The sequence below is a fragment of the Populus euphratica genome, unplaced genomic scaffold, assembly GCF_000495115.2.
Source record: "Populus euphratica unplaced genomic scaffold, PopEup_1.0 scaffold174.1, whole genome shotgun sequence".
Taxonomy (NCBI): domain Eukaryota; kingdom Viridiplantae; phylum Streptophyta; class Magnoliopsida; order Malpighiales; family Salicaceae; genus Populus; species Populus euphratica.
Window position 1 is genome coordinate 881,153 of NW_011499935.1, and position 17,291 is coordinate 898,443.

The following is a 17,291-nucleotide window of genomic DNA, read 5'->3' on the forward strand; positions in this document are numbered from 1 at the left end:
TCTTATTTTTTTACTTTATTTTATTTTATCCTTTGTAATCTAATTCCATGAAATAAAATGTAAAACATGAAGAAAATGCATGGCTAATTTAAAGGTTTTTAAAGTTTTTCTTTTTTTTATCAAAAGTTCATTTTATTTATAAAAACTCCTTGAAAAACAACAAGGAAGAGAGAGTTGGTTTGCTATATTCTTAACAGATTCCTCTTCTCAAGAAAAGAAAAGGTGGTTTTTCTCTCAACACATGGTGGGAAAAACAATGGCAACAGGCAACCGGGTAAAATATCCTTTTGCTTTATCGTGAGCAATTCCTGATTTAAATTTGCAACATAACACGAAGCCTGATGCTAATGAATTGGATTAGTAAAAAGAGACCTCCTTCTCTTTGACAAATGAAAATCCGAGCATTAAACCTCCGCTGTAACAGTGACATTCAATAACATGGCTTTGGCAAATATAGGCAACTTGCTTTCCACCATGGAAATTTCTATGCGATACGGGTCCTCCTTGAAAATTGTTAAGAGTAATTAAGTGCCTGGTTTCAATATTTTATCAGCCCCCTTCACATTAGCTGCTAAGTATACATTTACAAGTACAGAAGAATTTCAAGCATGGAATGAACAACACAACAGAAGGCCAGGCGACGAGTGCTGCTGCCATGCACAAATATTAAAGCTTCGGAGGAAGTTGCATTGCCCGGGGAGATCATGTGCATTTTGTGAAAGGAACATCCTGAATAGAACCTTCAGTGTCTATTATTTCTGCTCACAAGATAACACTTATCTATAGTTACATGAAGGTTTATGGCGAACTATTTTTAGGGGTCTAAAATCGAAGGTGTTTCTAAACTGTGACTGTAATAGTTAGTAGCTACACAAACCCCACGGTAAAAGAAGTCCACTGGAGTCCAAACTGGCATCATGGTTTATCAGTAATTTGTACAACTGAAATCTAGTAGATACAAAGCTACAAGAACCCCGTTCGTTTTTCATGTACATTTTTTCTAGTGCTCCCAGCAATCTTGGTCGAGCTAAGATTTGGCAGAACCTGTGATTGCATCTCCGCGAGCTCTCTTACTTTTAACAAAATTGGAGCAGGAATGGGCATTGCACCAGTACTTTTCCGGGAATTCATCTATATTGTTAACCACAGAAAACCAAAAGCATTAAAGTCCATGCAAACACAATCAATAACGCTATTTTATTTTTTTCAAAGATGAAATCAATAATCTCGATTCTCAAGAGGATGAGGATGTGGATGTGGCGCGCAAATCAAAATTAAGCAACGAGTCCTGCATTGGGGAGAGGTGGGGTGGGTAGGAGAGATTTCTTACTCCGTTATCTTGAGGCGTCTGTGCAAAGCTGGCTTTCAGCAGATTCCTCCACTTGTCCTGGACATTAAATCCTTTCAGTTTAAAAAAAAAAAAAAAAAACAGAACCGCATCTAAAGAAAACACTTGTTGAAATTGAAAGGGTACCAAGAACACTTGGTGAAGATGTACTTGTATGGAAATACAAAAACATGGACCAAAGAACCAAGGAGATACCTTGAGATCAACAGAGGTGCGGTATGAATAGGATGCAAATGCAAGTCGTTTGATCTCAGACCACCTTCCAGCTCCATACCTAGAGACACCCTCAACCAGCTTCATCACCTCAGAGAGAGTCCAAGCTCGATGATGTTTCCTTCTAATTCCACCTTTAGGTGTAGGAACAGTAACTACATTGTCATCTGAATCCCTAGATGAATTAATGCATTTCAGCTCCGTGTTATGTCCCAAGCCAATCGCACTCATCACTGAGAACTGCTTATCTTTCTCTGGCACACCTATAAACTGGGTAATAAAACAGGTACCAATCAGCAATATAACTACCATGGAATTGGTCCGCAAACATTAAAGTTATGGCACTATCTTTCTCTTATGATATAGCAAACCAACATGGACTTCAGTTGTCTAGTATGAATGCAAAACACTAGAACCAAAGCATAGTGGCAAATAAGCAATCCAGCAGCACATCACTCATTTGACTGACCACGTTCATCTATCCAAAATATTCACATGAAAATTGCATTCCAAGCTAATTCTGTTTAAAGCTAGTTCCAATCCAGTTTGGAGAACCAGAAATTTATGACCGCAACAAGATCCACGCCTTTTTCATACTCACTCACCTCTTCAAGTCTAGAAGGCAGTGGCAGGCATCTCCCTATTGACACAACCAATAGGTCTTAAAAAGTATTATAAAGCCCCTTCATCCCTCTCTCATTATATATCACCAATGGATACCACTCATACCTCATGTTTCCTTAATTATTACAATATTGTTTAAATTTGCATGACAGATTTTAATTGTTCTTACCTGATGATGAAAATGTTTAGGGGTAGAGCTGGCTTTCAAGACTCTGCTCTCCTTCCCATCATCTGTTGGAAAACTATGATCACCAAGGACTTTCTTTACCAACGTAGCTTCCATGCCCATGCCACTTGGATTGAATTTCTACAGAATGCAAATCACGTTAAACCATGGTTGCATTCATGTTGAAATACAAACAAACAAATAAAATTAGTTGTGGCAGATAGACAGGCAACAATGATATTAACCCAAAAACAAGCAAGCATTTGTGTACATGCACAGAGATTCACATTGCTTAAGAGATGGTAAAGGCAAGAAAAAAATAATGGTTATAGTTCCGACAACACCATGCTAGAAACCAATCCCTCTCTCATTATATATCACCAATGGATACCACTCATACCCTCATGTTTCTTTAATTATTACAATATTACTTGAATTTGCATCACAGATTTTAATTGTCCTTACCTGATGATGAACATGTTCAGGGGTAGAGCTGGCTTTCAAGACTCTGCTCTCCTTCCCATCATCTGTTGGAAAACTATGATCACCAAGGACTTTCTTTGCCAACGTAGCTTCCATGCCCATGCCACTTGGATTGAATTTCTACAGAATGCCAATCACGTTAAACCATGGTTGCATTCATGTTGAAATACAAGCAAACAAATAAAATTAGTTGAAATAAAATTGATAGCAGATTGACAAGCAAGATCATATTAACCCAAAAACATGCAAGCTCTTCTGTATGAGCACAGAGATTCACATTGCTTCAGAGATGGTAAAGGCAAGAAAAAAATAACAGTTATGGTTCTGACACCATGATAGAAACCATTCCCAAGCACTTGCTCAACTTAGATGATGTCACCATCAGTCAAATTGAAAATACTTGGCTAAATCAAATTTTGATTTTGACACCCCAATCCAACATATGAAAGAAAAGGAAGGGGAAGCAATTGCAACTCCAACTCCACGAATATAAGCTTTAAGTTCAGAGAAACTTCAAATAAAAAGCAGCAAGTAGTTCTAGCAGGAACCAAAGAAAATCAAGAACCATCATCTCATGAAGACAGTATACACAACAAAAAACCATGTTAAAAAACATTATCTGATCACATGCATATTATACCTACCAAAAGAGCCATGAAATTTTTCCTTGGACGGCTTCTTCGAACCCGAGAAACACATGGAACCTGAATCCCATATCCTCCAAGAGAATCCAGCCTTGTAACAACAGTTCTCCCACCTAAAGGGACATTTCTAACCAGCCCAACACGAGATTTTAGGGATATCAGTCCATGTCCAGGATTTTTAGCCAAATTCATTAATCTTCCATTAGACTCTTTGGACTCCACTTCTGAAAGTTCTTCGATATATCGCTTTGTGGGCTTCCGAACTCTTTTAGCAGCTCTCTGTTCTGTTTGATGATCATCACTTCCAGAATTTTCATCTAAGTTGGGATTTTCCAGTCTCTTTTCAGGTACAACTTGATGATAATCCAATTGGCTAACAAGGCTAGTTGGTAAGTCTTTCTGGTTGCCAATTGGTAGGTCCTCAGCATAGGAACCATCCATACAATTAGAGATTTCTTCATTCCCTTTCTTAACCAATTTGTTATCTTTAATTATAAAAGAAGTCACTGAAACATCACAAGAATTTGTCAATCCCATGGAAATCCTTCTCTTAAGCCATTGCTTATCCTTGACAGTAGTTTCTCGCCCAAATGTTGCTTTAAAAGTTTCATGAAGTTCTTTTATTGATAGATTGTCCAGGCATATTTCCCCCTTCAACTTGGAAAAATCAGGTTTTGAAGTAACAACAGACAAAGTTGACCCACCAGCAACCAGTTTATCTGAAGAATGAGAGCACTCCCCAAAACTCCCAGATTGATTAAAATGGCTTTCACTCAAACTTGGTGCCAGAGAAGGGGCAGTTTCCTGCAAGGGAATTTCACATTGGAGCTTCGCATCAATATGGAGCAATTTATCATGCTGATCACAACACTGGCTGTCTACAATCAAATAAGGAGAAGAACAATAAGGAGATCCGCATGCTAAGCGGAGCCTCTGTTCCTCTTTGACCTTTTGCTACATCTCCTTGATGTACTAGAAGAGATTTTGAAGGCTGAGATGGTCCAAGACATCAATGGTTCAAATTAATGTCAAGAAAATTGTACAAGCAGAAAACAGCCAGAAAAGGAAAAGAAGAAGATATAAAAAATTAAAAATAAGTAAAGGAAAATAAAGAACAGGATGGAAGCCAACTGCTGGAAGAGTTTATACAAATGGTACACAAATGGATACCTGACAATATCACTGGCTTGCCTAAAAGTATGTAGTGTGTTCTAAACTCCCAGACCCACTGCAGACTTTCTTACCCAGGCTATTTATCAGAGAGTGAATTTTACTATTTAAGTAGATCCTTGTGGTTTACACCTTTGACCACACACCTATGAATCTAACACAAATACAAGGGTTGTCACAGGTTGATTTTGAGTTAACCTAGAACCATTTGACAAGAATTGAACAGTAAAGACAACACTGAAGTCTTACAGCCTACATCACTAGAATGGTGACTTCAACTTAAAAACCATGTGCCCCATATGACATGTAAACAAACGAATAGCTGATTGGGAAAAACATCAGAAAAAGAAAGCCTCAAATTTTTGCACAAATGATCTCTGGAGAACTAAAAGTTTCCTCCTACATTAGCAATAATGCTATTTCTTCAAAAGCAGAATGCAAGAATGATGACTGGACTAATTTCAACAATTGAGACTCTACATTACAAAATATTACAGCATGGTGCCACCAATTATCAGGTACCTGAGAGAGAAATAGATTCAGTACTGAAGCAGTAGCATTTGGTGAAGTGGAAGTGCTAACATCTAAAATAAAAAGAAGCGGACAATACCTCAAGCCTTGCATTCAATTTATCTGGATCAGCTTCTTTGTTCCTAGATTGCAACAAACCTGGCATATATTGTTCATTCAGGTATGCAGAGGAGGAGGAGGAGAAACAGGCAGAAAGTAAAATAAAACAGAACCTAAATTTAAGGTAGAAAAAATTATTTGATCAGCCAACATGACGACACAGAACAAACTGGAAGGCACACCAGATCTTGAATCTTGAATGAATTGGAAGAGGCCATACAACAATATACTCTATTAGAGAACAAAAATTAAGCTCAAATAACTCTTTTCCTGTTGATAATAAAACTAATAAATGATTTCAAAGATTTGATGATTCTAGAAGGAAGGTTTATGGTTAAAGAGAGTTAAGATGCTTAGCTCAGATTATTTGGGCAGATAAAGATGACACAACCCAGAAGAGAAACCCAAAGAAGGAAAAAGGATTTTGACAAATGAAGGATTTGAAAACAGAGACACCCAAAAACATTGAAGGATTTGAAAACAGAGACACCCAAAAACATTAGCCCATGTATGACACAGTATGCATGAACTCCGGTGAATCTACATACAAAACTCTGTTTGACCTTAAATTTGGAACTGGAAATATAATATCAACTATAAAGTAGCACTAGTAACAAAAACAAAACCTTCCAGGCTTTCTAATTGGGCTATCCCAGAGGAAGATCCTTCATTGGAAATGCACCCTACAGTCTGCCCAGGGTCTGCAACGATATGCATTTCACATTTGTCATCTATAAGCAGACTCTCTACCTCCATTAATTCATCATCTGTTGCAGGTACTATTCTCCCATCTCCTTCCAACTGCAAATTTGATAGGGACATCAACCATCACAAGTTCATAATAATAACTTCAATAAGAAAGCAACTTGAGATATAAATAATGAAAAAAGAAATTTGAGGCCAACACACATTTGATCAGACAGAGGTTTGACTTCCAAGAATAAAAGTTAATGCATATTGCTTCTAGTTAAATTCATTACTGATTACTAAAGGAAGAAATCACAATATCCTCCTAAATGATTTAGCAGGTGAGTTAACCATGATCAGAGATCAATAAAACTCAATAACTCCTTGATACAATAATCACAGTTTCAAATTAACATCAACAAAATGAAAAGACAGAACACGGTTGACAATAAGCTGGGAAGGTAACATCAATTTAGCAAACTATTCAGAACATAACAAGAGTTTAAATCCGCAACATCAACCATAGTCTGATAGACAGCATGGATGTGGGATATGGAGAGGGATCCTAACACCGTGATGCATTACAAGTGTATGTGCAGACAGGTAGAGAGTGAGTGGGAACAGATTCGTATAAGGTTCAGATTTTCAAAAATTTAACCATAGCAACTTGGACATTTCCCAGCATAACAAAACTAAAACCTACTAGCAGAAACAATGAAATCACACATACAAAGATAAAGCACCAGTGTGGTAATCAATTTTGTTATCTTTTTCCAATAACAGAACCAAAGTTCCTCAAAAAGAAACAACCTACCAGATAAATTGTCAGTTATGTTTCAGCAGTTACAAATTTACATATAAGATATTCCAGAAGATGGCCTCGTGTTTTTTACTTGAATTTCAAGAATTTCAAATAGTTGTAAACTGAAGACCACCCTGGTCACATCCCTCGCACTGTTTACTGATATTCCCAGTGAGAATAATAACATTTATCGCAGATGAGGAGGAAAGTCAAACAAAGCGAGTGGACATTGACCATCCACAGAGATGTAAAAGAGGAAAGATAGAGAAGAAAAGAAAAGTGAACATCTGACAAACTACAAAGGAGAAGATGCAGAAATTTCAAATTCCATGTCTTTCCTTCAGTTCTGAGAATGCAAAGACTAAATGCCAGAGTGAGATACACCAAGCAAAACAACATAAATAAATAGATATGTGATGTAAATGAAATTGACTAAAGAAAGATCCATTGATAGTTATTAGCAACTGGACACCAAATCACTTAAAGAATTTCAGGTTTACTTCTTCAAAAGCATGCTACACTCTCCAACCAACAGTCTAGGAACTTGAGCCAATGCCCAGTGCAGTTTGATTCTACCAGTGTGATCTTGAATGTTCAGGTAAACACGTGGGAGAGGCAGCTGGACAGGGACCCCCAGAAGCAGCCTAGATAAGGTAGCCAGCCATAACTACTAAACCAGCCAACAAGCCAAAGAATGATTAATCATCAACTTGGAACTTCTACATGCTTGAGGAAATTGGAAATTACACAAGCAGGGTACAACCTTGGTGGTAGGCATCTTGCACAGACAACGTCATCAAGAAGGCCATCACTATAATATGTTCAAGAGTTTCATTTACTTGCCAATATTGTGTGGTCAGAATTCTTACGAAGGACATTCAAGAATATACTGGGATGGTTATAAATTTCAGCTAACTAATGACCAAGTGATCCAAATAACACCAGGGTTTCAAATTCCTGAGTTTACATGGAACAAATTCTTTGATTCCTAAAGATCAATAACACTAAAGATTTTGATATTTGCGTCATCTAATAGTAAAATGAACTCACCCCACATAACATAGATGAAAAGGTAGCTCTATCAATTTGAAGTAACCCAACACAGCACAGATGAAAAGGTAGATCTATCAATTTTTCACTGTTCGCTCCTAGTTTGAATCAGAATTACTAACACAAGCAACCTCATTCTATGTTTATGCCCAAAACGAGTCCAATTTCCATATTTGCCTGCTTAAATTTTACCATAACATTGAAGCCTTGTCAATAGTCTTCACTTCAAAGCTATAAATAGAAAACCTGATAGCTAAAAAGTATCGAATACATAACCATAGTCTATTATACAACTGAAACAAGAACCCTGTATAGATAAATTCAAGAAAATTTACCCGAACAAGCTTGTATACAACTGGGTCGGAAATCTGCTTGGGCGAAGACAAGGAAGAAGTACTGTTACGAATCCCACACTCCTTGAGCTTAGCTTCATCATTCCCCTCAACTTCAACCACTGTTTCCATGGAAAATCCAGCACATGCAACTCAAATACACAAACTGAAAACTCCAGACAATAAACAAAAAACACACAACAAATAGTTAACTCTTTACCTCTTAAAAATATAAATTTCATCCATCACAAAGAACTGAAACATAAAATCTACACTAAATCAGATTTCTAAAGAAGATTGCATCAAAATCCAAATAATCCCTAATATCCACACATGATCAGTCAAAACCAAATTACTTCATGGCTTAGCAACTGTAATTTTCCTAGTTCAGAATTTTAAATGAAAAACTTCGCGCTTTGCAGCTTAATCAAGTGTGAACAAAGATAAATTCAGAAAAAAAGAAGCCGATTTTTTTTAGTTAGCGCAAGAAAATTCAATTGCAATGCGCAAATTTAGGATTTCTAAGCTCTATTGAAAATCATTAAAAATGATGGTTAAAATCAAGCGTAATTTGTGAAACAAATTTGCATCTTTTGAGGCTCAGGTAATATCATATAAAATTAACAAAAAAAAATGAAAAGGAAAAGGAGAGAGCTAGTTGCAAACTCACCATAGGAAGGAAAAAGAAGCTAGAGGCCGAGTTGACTCAGTTACGTGCCACTGAGTTGATGTGAAAACCAGTTTTGAGTGAAATTTGAGTGGGGAGAGAGAGAGAGAGATGGTTTGGGCTTTCTGTTATGGCTCGCTTTTCCAGTACGCTGTGTTCACTGATGCATTTCTGGATCCCAAACTTCCTGTCTATTGGAATTTATACAAGCTTGGAATCCGAGACATTGTTCATATAAAATATTTATGGGGTTTGTTTTCTTTTTTTCTCTTTCTGTTTTTTCTTTTCCTTGATTTTATGGGGTTTGTTTTGAGTAAAATAATTAGAAGAAATTTTCTATTTTTTTGTTTATATAAAATATTTAATAATTAATTTAAAATTTTAATAAATTTTTATTTTAATTATCATCATTCTATTATTTTATTATCGCTATTATTACTACACTATATTACCTTATTGTCATATTTTATTATCGCTATTATTACTACACTGTATTACTTTATTGTCATTATTATTATTATTATTTATTACTCTATTAATAATATTTTTACAATGCTGTTTTTATTTTAAAATATTTATTATTATTAACTTGTAATTTTATTTTATAATTATTTTATTTTTAAATCTTTAATAATTACAAAAGAAATTATCTCCTTGCATGAAAAAAAATCACCTACATGCAACATTGCAACTTGAGAACATGGTTTTGAAACCACGGTCCTAAGATTGTTATGCCTTAATTATATAATAGGAGTATATCCAAACCTTTCAATTATCTTATGAATATATTTTCCAAATAATTTCAAGAGCATCATTATGCCTTTTGTATAATAGAAATGCTTCCACAAACACCTTCATAATAGGGCACACTAAAACTTTACATTATAAAATATAAAGAGCTTCATGAGAGAATTATGATATGACACAATCTCGTTTTTTCAATCAGATTTTCAATGTAATAACATATTTTACTCCCCCATTGACAAGGTATATATGTCATCATTTGATATTTTATTATTTTCACAAAATATTTCTTGTGTGCTCACGAATAATACAGCATATTTCTCATAACTTTATCAAGAATTTATTGATTGTTGAATCCATTGAGGTGTGATTAAATAGGATATATTATTTTTTTATTAAAAACAAATCTCAAGTAATTAAAAAAGATATTGTATTAATATTTTTAAAAAAATTTGAACCAAAATTTATTTTCTTAACCTAATCTCTAATTCTTTCTCGAGTTGAATAATGAGTTGAGTTAGGTTTAATAAATATAAAAATTATAATAAAAAAATACAAGCAAGCTAGGTGTTTTGACAAATTCATGTGACTAACCTAAAAAACAATCTAACTAAGTCAATTTATCAATTCCATAATAATAGATATAAAATTTAGATAATTCTATTGAATGCAAAGAAAAAAATATTAAAATCAATTCCACAAAAATTAAATATAAAATAAAAAAATAAAAAATTTTATAAAAAACTTAAAAAAACTAAATTCAACACATGTTACTCTTTGAAACCTATAGCTCAATAAAACAAATCAAGGGATAAAAGTTTTTTAAAAACTAAAAATAAGTAAAAAGAATGGGGGGAAATTTAACATGAAAAAAATAAAATCAAATGATGGGAGATAAAATTAAAACAAATTTTAATTAGTGAAAGAACTTAAAAATATAAAAAAAAGGAACAAAATTTAATATAAAAATTAAATAAAATCTAGCAATTAAGGATAAAATTAAAGAAAAAATCAATAAAAAAGAATAAAAAACAAAATCAATAGCAATAAAATAAAAAGAATAAAAACTAAATTAAATATAAAATATAAATGGCAGGACACTCCTAATATTTATTTATGAAAAATCTAATTGTCTTTAAATTAACTTGATTACAATTATAAAAAAAAAGACAAAAAAAGCTTATAGAAGGGAAACTTTATTTTTGTTGCCTCGTAATTTGACCGGGCTTAGAAAATAAAAAGGTCTAAAAGGCTCCCCGGTGAAGTTAATAATTGTTTGCTTACAAAGCTAATTAAATCATTTAACTATTTATAATAGAAATTCAAATTCAAATTTGTCTCTAATCAGCTTGCTAATAGCTAACTAAGGTGTCAACCCGTCATGTTAGTGAATGTTTTACGAAGAGTCAAAGTGATGAAAGTACTCTTCATGATATAGTTATCAAATCACTAATATAATTGTAATATAACAAGTTGAAGATAATTACGCCATGGCATGCATCATGTTGTTTGTTTTATTTTGATAATAAGTATTATTTATAATTAAAAATATTTTTAAAAAATTTTATTTTTTTATTTACTTCAGATTATTTTATTTGTATTTTTAGATTATTTAAATGCGCTAATATTAAAAATAATTTTTTTTAAAAAATAATAAAATATTATTTTAATATATTTATAAATAAAAAATATTTTAAAAAATAATGATAACCACTCTTAGATATAATAAACTAACCATAAAAGTTCTAGATTGAATAAATAGGAAAATAAAATACTATATTTTAAATTTTAAAGTTTGATACCATACACCCACAAAATAATCCAATAATGGTTTTTATATTTTAAACATAAAAAATGTTTCAACTTACTTAAATAATATTTTTTATAAATAAATTATTTATAATTCTAATAAATATTACCTTTTAAAATATTTTTTATTTGAAAATATTAATATTTTTTTATTTTCAAAATTTATTTTTAACTTCAAATATAAAAAAATTAATTTAAAATTAAAAAAATTTAAATTTTTTCAAAAAATATAATTAAACCACGATACTAAACATGCCTAAATAACCGTTTATAAAAACCATTAATTATTGTTACCATTGGTCATCATGATTATATAATGTCAAGCAATGCAACGCAAGAGAAAGAAGTCTCGTTATGTTAATAGATTGAGAAAAGACAGGATATCTAAGAAGAAATTAAAATTGATTTCGTCCTAAAGTTGAAAGGAAATTGAGTCGTGGGGGCATATTTGACAAATTCCTTGATTTGGGAAGCAAAGTGTACGGACCTTCGAACTTTAGGTGGGTTTTGTAATCTAGCCATACTGTAGTTATCTACTACTTTCAAGCGGGAATGGAAACGGTTGGACAAGAAAACAACACAAGCTCTATAGTCTATCAAAAATGGCCACAGCTCTTCCTTCAACTACTTTTTGCCAAACTTCTTTCACTTTCCCTTCTCAGAATCCACCATGCAAAGTTAAGAGTCCATCTCTCATATTCCGTACGAGAAGTCATGGTCTTGTTCGTTGTTCAGCCAAGAAGAAAATAAGCTTCGTGGATCAAATTCTTGATTACATTGAAGGTACAGCATAATGCATGAGCAAACAGCATTCCTTGGTGGTCAGATTCATAATTGAGAAATGATAGTGCCTCCTTGTTTATTTTCAGGGGGGCCCAAGTTAAGGAAATGGTACGGGGCACCTGATCTTATGCCAAAATATGGATCTGATGCGGAAGATGAAGATGAATTGCCGGGTAATGCCTTGGTTAATTATAGCAATATGTGGGTGATTTTGTTTATGATTCTTTTAATGGTTTTTTCATTTCAACTGCTTTTCATTTGTTTTAACAAATCTGGTCTTTTTTTTCAAACACAGAAGAGAATGGAGTCAGAGACGCAGTTCTGGTCACAGATGGAGATAGCGAGATTGGTCAGGTGTGCTTTAGTCATAAATACTGATGTGGTTAAACAATTGGTGATTACATTAATCTGAGCCTTGTGATATCTAGCTTATGTAGATGATAATATTGTCATTGATTGTAAAAAAAGCTCGAGTTAAAGCATTGGTGAAGGATAAGCGGACAGCCATGGAAGCTTTTGGAACTTATGTTGAGGTAGCTGCATGCTAAACAATGAAAATCTTATGTTCATTTATCTTTCTTAACTGGCTGATGATTTCATTTATCGACTTATCATGGTTCTTGTGTATTTGCCTGCGAGAAAGTCATTGGCAGGAGATGCAAGTAGCAAGCCATTCCTTAAGAAAGCTCTGAGAGGTGTTCGTGCTATTATCAGCCCAAATGTACGTTTTTATGGGAATTCTATGTTTTCTCCATTTAGTTCACTCATTTTTCTGCTCACCAGCAATATAATTTCGCCAATAGAAATCTGACTTCTTCTCTTTAAGTGTTTCTGTGCCGACTGTGATAGTATTGATCTGCAATTTACCATCGTAGCCGTTACTTGAGCACATCTCAATCTAATTAGAGCTCTTAATTACTTATCTCTGCGCTTTGCTTATTAAATAAATTTACCAGGAATCTGACATTAGTCACGCGCTTCATAGTGTAAGGGGCGCTTCATCAATCCAACTGGGCTCGCTATGCAGATTATGATGTTGACATCAATCTAGATGAGTGCGTTTTGAATTTCATGAAAATGTATGTATATCCTGTAATAGTTTCAAAAGAAGCTATTGATCAAGATGGTTGCGCTCCATAGCACACCCTGTCAAATCTTTTTGAGTTAATTTGGCTTTGAAATCCTACTTCTAGGCATATGGTTTTGGATAGTTTTTCCTACTTTATTGAGGCTATAGAGTATTGAAATGGTACAAATATTGGTGCAAACCAGCTGCCAAGTAACTGGACTGCCATCCAGTACATCTCAGTGGGATGTCAATTGCCATCCACTCGCGGCGGATGAGCACATGATAGGTGCCTGTGTGATTACAGTGAAAAACACACGGTAACTTTGATTTTTTTTTGGGTAAAAGACAGCCACAAGTTCAAGTTTTAATAAAATTCTTGTCGTCCTCCTGGTATTCATCTCCTTAAATAGAGTTTTTTTTAACATCAACTAAATAGCAAAACTAACTTCTAGACTTCAGCTATTCAAAAACATGATTTAGCAACTATTTAGGTGGTAGTCAAGGAATATTTTTATGATTTCAGATTTAAATTCTTAATTGCTTATATAATAATACTAAAAGTTTATATAATTATTAATTTCAGAATTTATGAGATTTATCATGATACACATAAACTGACATAAATATCTATATTAATTAAAAAAAATTATAACTTAGCTATTATTAGAGGTGACTAACCATTTACGACTAAATAAATAAGACAAATTCAAAACAATAAATTAGAAAAAAACAATGCAACTCAAGACCTGGAGGATCTTCTTGGTGTATCAAGCACGTGGAAATGAAACAGACAGATGGTGTTCAATCCTTGTATAGAACTGATATGTTTGTACGCAGGCACGCTCGTATCTTAGCGTTCTTGTTGTTTACTTTTAACCACTTGTCTTTTCAGTACAGGCAGCCAAGCCGATAAAATTCTTCAGAAAATTAAGTTAATAGTGAAATCATTACAAGCTGGTATATAAGTCTGTGTAAAGTTATTAACATTTTATTAGGTAAATAAAGGCAATCACTTGTAAATGGCTCTCTATACTTCAAAGCATGCGTAGTAATGGGCTTCCCTGACTCCATGTAAATGGCTTTCCATACCAGGAAGGCTTCCTGTCTAATGGTGGGGACTTGCAAGGTGTAAAACATGTAATCCTCTTGTCCCAGGTATCTCTCTTTCTGTCTCTCTTTCTCCCCGGGGAGAACACCATAATTTCCAATAATGTTGAGGTTTAACAAGGGTACAGTTATCTGTATATAGAGGTAGCGGTGGCATACAAGCTCTCATGAATAACAATGCAAGAAAATTGGCTGAGCAAGATGAATCAACGCTCGTAGCCTCGGGAATTCCTTACACCATCATCAGAGTTGGCATGTTGCAAAATACACCTGGAGGCACACAAGGTTTCAGCTTTGAAAAGGTATGTTAGTTTCAATGAGGTAGCCTGATTTTTTTCTGATCGATGAAGCACTGGCATGAATTTAGCCCATCAAAACCCTTACTGGATTTGGGCAAAAACGCTTACAAGTTGTGTAAAATTGATGATGACAGGGTAGTGCAGAGAAGGGGAGTCTTAGCAAAGAGGATGCTGCCTTCATCTGTGTGGAAGCTCTTGACGTCGTCCCTCAAGTAGGGTTTACATTCGAGGTCGGTGAAATATGAAACTAGTATATCCATTCATGAATCTTCCGTACAAGTCAAGGCTTGTTTACTGCATCCTTATTTATTCATTCCGACCATGCGATTGTCGTCCGATCTTCTCTTATTTATTTTACCTACTGATTGTCTGCTTCATTCTATAAACAGGCGGTCAACGGAGAAGAGAAGGTTTCAGATTGGAAAGAGCGTTTAACCAGATTGATGGAGAAATCAGAGCAGAAGCATCCTTGATATGTCTCAATTCAAGGCATGTAAACGTGTTCCTATTTCTTCATCTGCTCCCTCAGCTTAGAAACCCTGTATTTTACAATGAACTGGCCATGGGTGACCTCTGTTGCCATGAACAATCTGAGCAGCTTAAAACTATCCATCAATCGGTCCTTTTACACCATCATGTTCGTACTTTGCTCTCGAGTATGACTTTTTTTCCGTTTAATGAAGCTAAAAAATCGCACGTACTTGGTGTTGGGATCCTACTAGCCCTCACCCACAAAGTACATTTTCAAGTTGAGCACTAGATGTCAGTGGGTTTTGGCCGCCGTACTCAGAGCGCCTGTGTAATGATGACCATTGTTTTTTAAGTTTTTGTTTAGAAATATATTTTTTTAAATCAGTATAGGAAAACAATTTAAAAAAATAAAAAAGTAAAAAAAAATTAATTTTTTTTAAAGTGGGATTGAATTGCTGTCCCAGGCCAGGTCAGCTTTCAGATGTTGTCCCTAGAATACTACTGCTCCACCGTAGAGGCAGGAGGTACGGAAAGCACTCACCCTCTCCCACTTCTTTTAAACAGTGATCCAGCCCCGCACATCCTCATGCCGACACTGAAACATGGAAACTGTGTTCGACGGGGATATAATTTTTTTAATTAAAAATACATTGAGGTAATATTTTTTAATAAAAATATTTAAAAATAAATAAAATAAATATTTTTTAAATAAAAAATACTTTAAAATCTAAAAATATCGAAAAAACCATTAGAATGCAGATACAAGAATCTCTGTCTTTAGGGGCTGATTCCCTTCAGGCTTCAACCCTGCTTTCCGTGGAGAACATGTCAGTGTTTTTTTTTACTTCAATTTTTTAAACCAAAATCTTCTCCTCCGTCCTTTTCCATGACACCTTGGAGATTCTCCAAGTTCTTACACTACTCCTCCGCTCGTTCATTCTAAGATTTAATAGAATATATATATAATTGTGGATCTATATATAAGTAAGTAATTACAACTACATACTAAAAGAATATCATTTTTTACCATACTGTATTATTGAACAGTGCTATTTTTTGTTTTCATTTTTGTCATCAAATCTTTTATTTTTTATTTTTATAATTTTAGCCTCGCATATTATACTGACAATATTTTATTTATTTGGATAGGTTCTCCTTGCATGCTCTAGTGTATGCCAACACCAATTAAAGATAAATTCTACCAAAATAAATTTAAGATTATAGTTAAAAAAATAATAAATTAAAATAATAAAGATGAAAATGTACAAAAAATAAACAAAGTTATTTGTTCAAAAGATAATGGAAACTTCAATTTTTCCACCAAGTTTCAATTTATGTATTATTTGATCCAAATTTACTTTTTGATTTTAAAATTTATTTTTTCATGTTTGAAATCATAAATGTTAAAATAGGAGAGGCAAAGTCATTTGAAAAATAAAAGGGTTGACGAGGGGTTGGTGAACACATTCTAATCATGAAAAAAAACTAATCTTGATGTCATTAAATTTGTTTTACAAAAAATATTCTATGAAAATAATTTAAAATTTTGCATTTTATTGAAAATATATCAGAATCTCTGGGAAAGTTTTTTATTCAATTTAATTTGAAATTTTTAGATTAATTAAAAGAGTTTTTTTTGTACAAATAAGCTTCATAAGGTTCATATAATGTTTTTTAAAAGTATTTACATATGAACAAAAATGAAAAATAAGTTTTTTATATCTAAGACCTCATTCTCCAACTTTTCACCCACCAAATACAGGCGTAGTTTCAATAACACGTCATCCATCTTACTAAAAAAAATTAAACCATGCTATCCACTCCTTTATATATATATATATATAAAGATAGAAAAATCCATGCACTCTTTTTTTTTTGGGCCAAGCATGCGGCTTATGCTCCTATGTTGAAGTGACAGAACTATTTTTATATTGGCCTACAATTTTTTTTTTAAATTCATTTTTTATTACTTTTAGATAAAATTTATTATAAATAAAATAATTAAAATGATAATTATTATATATGAATCTAATATGATTTTTTTTAAAAAAAATATGCTCATAAATATTCAATAAAAATAAAATATCTATTTTGTTATTATAATTTTTCACCATAATTTTTCCTTAGATTAAGTATTTTTCCCCTTTTATCAAGTGTGAATAATCAAATCATGATTTTTTATTTTTTTCACCA

General features: G+C 33.3%; 2 protein-coding genes across 10 annotated transcripts; one reads left to right on the top strand and one right to left on the bottom strand.

Annotated features, from left to right (window-relative positions):
• Positions 1-677: 677 nt before the first annotated feature.
• LOC105136426 (uncharacterized) lies at positions 678-8,996 on the bottom strand. Of its 8 annotated transcripts, none has more exons than XM_011041762.1 (11): positions 8,820-8,996; positions 8,370-8,404; positions 8,153-8,271; positions 5,932-6,079; positions 5,259-5,317; positions 3,479-4,282; positions 2,817-2,954; positions 2,355-2,492; positions 1,544-1,831; positions 1,331-1,387; positions 678-1,131 (listed from the first exon to the last, which is right to left on the bottom strand). In XM_011041762.1, exons 2-11 carry the CDS (start codon positions 8,389-8,391, stop codon positions 964-966), a joined length of 1,941 nt encoding a protein of 646 aa, XP_011040064.1. In that variant the 5' UTR covers positions 8,392-8,404; positions 8,820-8,996; the 3' UTR covers positions 678-963. The 8 variants fall into 8 exon arrangements, with proteins under 8 accessions (XP_011040064.1, XP_011040060.1, XP_011040061.1 ...); XM_011041758.1 differs by having other exon boundaries at positions 5,905-6,079; positions 8,820-8,995; XM_011041759.1 differs by having other exon boundaries at positions 5,905-6,079; positions 8,370-8,418; positions 8,820-8,995.
• Positions 8,997-11,908: 2,912 nt separating this feature from the next.
• LOC105136428 (NAD(P)-binding Rossmann-fold superfamily protein) lies at positions 11,909-15,430 on the top strand. Of its 2 annotated transcripts, none has more exons than XM_011041768.1 (9): positions 11,909-12,152; positions 12,239-12,325; positions 12,448-12,506; positions 12,590-12,685; positions 12,796-12,873; positions 14,314-14,376; positions 14,457-14,630; positions 14,762-14,912; positions 15,017-15,100. In XM_011041768.1, the coding sequence occupies exons 1-8, from the start codon at positions 11,972-11,974 to the stop codon at positions 14,870-14,872; spliced, it is 849 nt and encodes a 282-aa protein (XP_011040070.1). In that variant the 5' UTR covers positions 11,909-11,971; the 3' UTR covers positions 14,873-14,912; positions 15,017-15,100. The 2 variants fall into 2 exon arrangements, with proteins under 2 accessions (XP_011040070.1, XP_011040069.1); XM_011041767.1 differs by having other exon boundaries at positions 11,913-12,152; positions 14,762-14,857; positions 15,017-15,430.
• Positions 15,431-17,291: the final 1,861 nt, after the last annotated feature.

Coding starts and splice junctions, on each gene's coding strand:
- LOC105136426 (XM_011041758.1), bottom strand. CDS start 8,391: ATGAAATTTATATTTTTAAGAG. Junction 8,272..8,369: donor GAAATTTATATTTTTAAGAG/GTAAAGAGTTAA, acceptor CCATGGAAACAG/TGGTTGAAGTTGAGGGGAAT. Junction 6,080..8,152: donor TTGTATACAAGCTTGTTCGG/GTAAATTTTCTT, acceptor TCAAATTTGCAG/TTGGAAGGAGATGGGAGAAT.
- LOC105136428 (XM_011041767.1), top strand. CDS start 11,972: ATGGCCACAGCTCTTCCTTCAACTACTTTTTGCCAAACTTCTTTCACT. Junction 12,507..12,589: donor GAGATAGCGAGATTGGTCAG/GTGTGCTTTAGT, acceptor TAGCTTATGTAG/ATGATAATATTGTCATTGAT. Junction 14,377..14,456: donor ATGTAATCCTCTTGTCCCAG/GTATCTCTCTTT, acceptor ACAAGGGTACAG/TTATCTGTATATAGAGGTAG.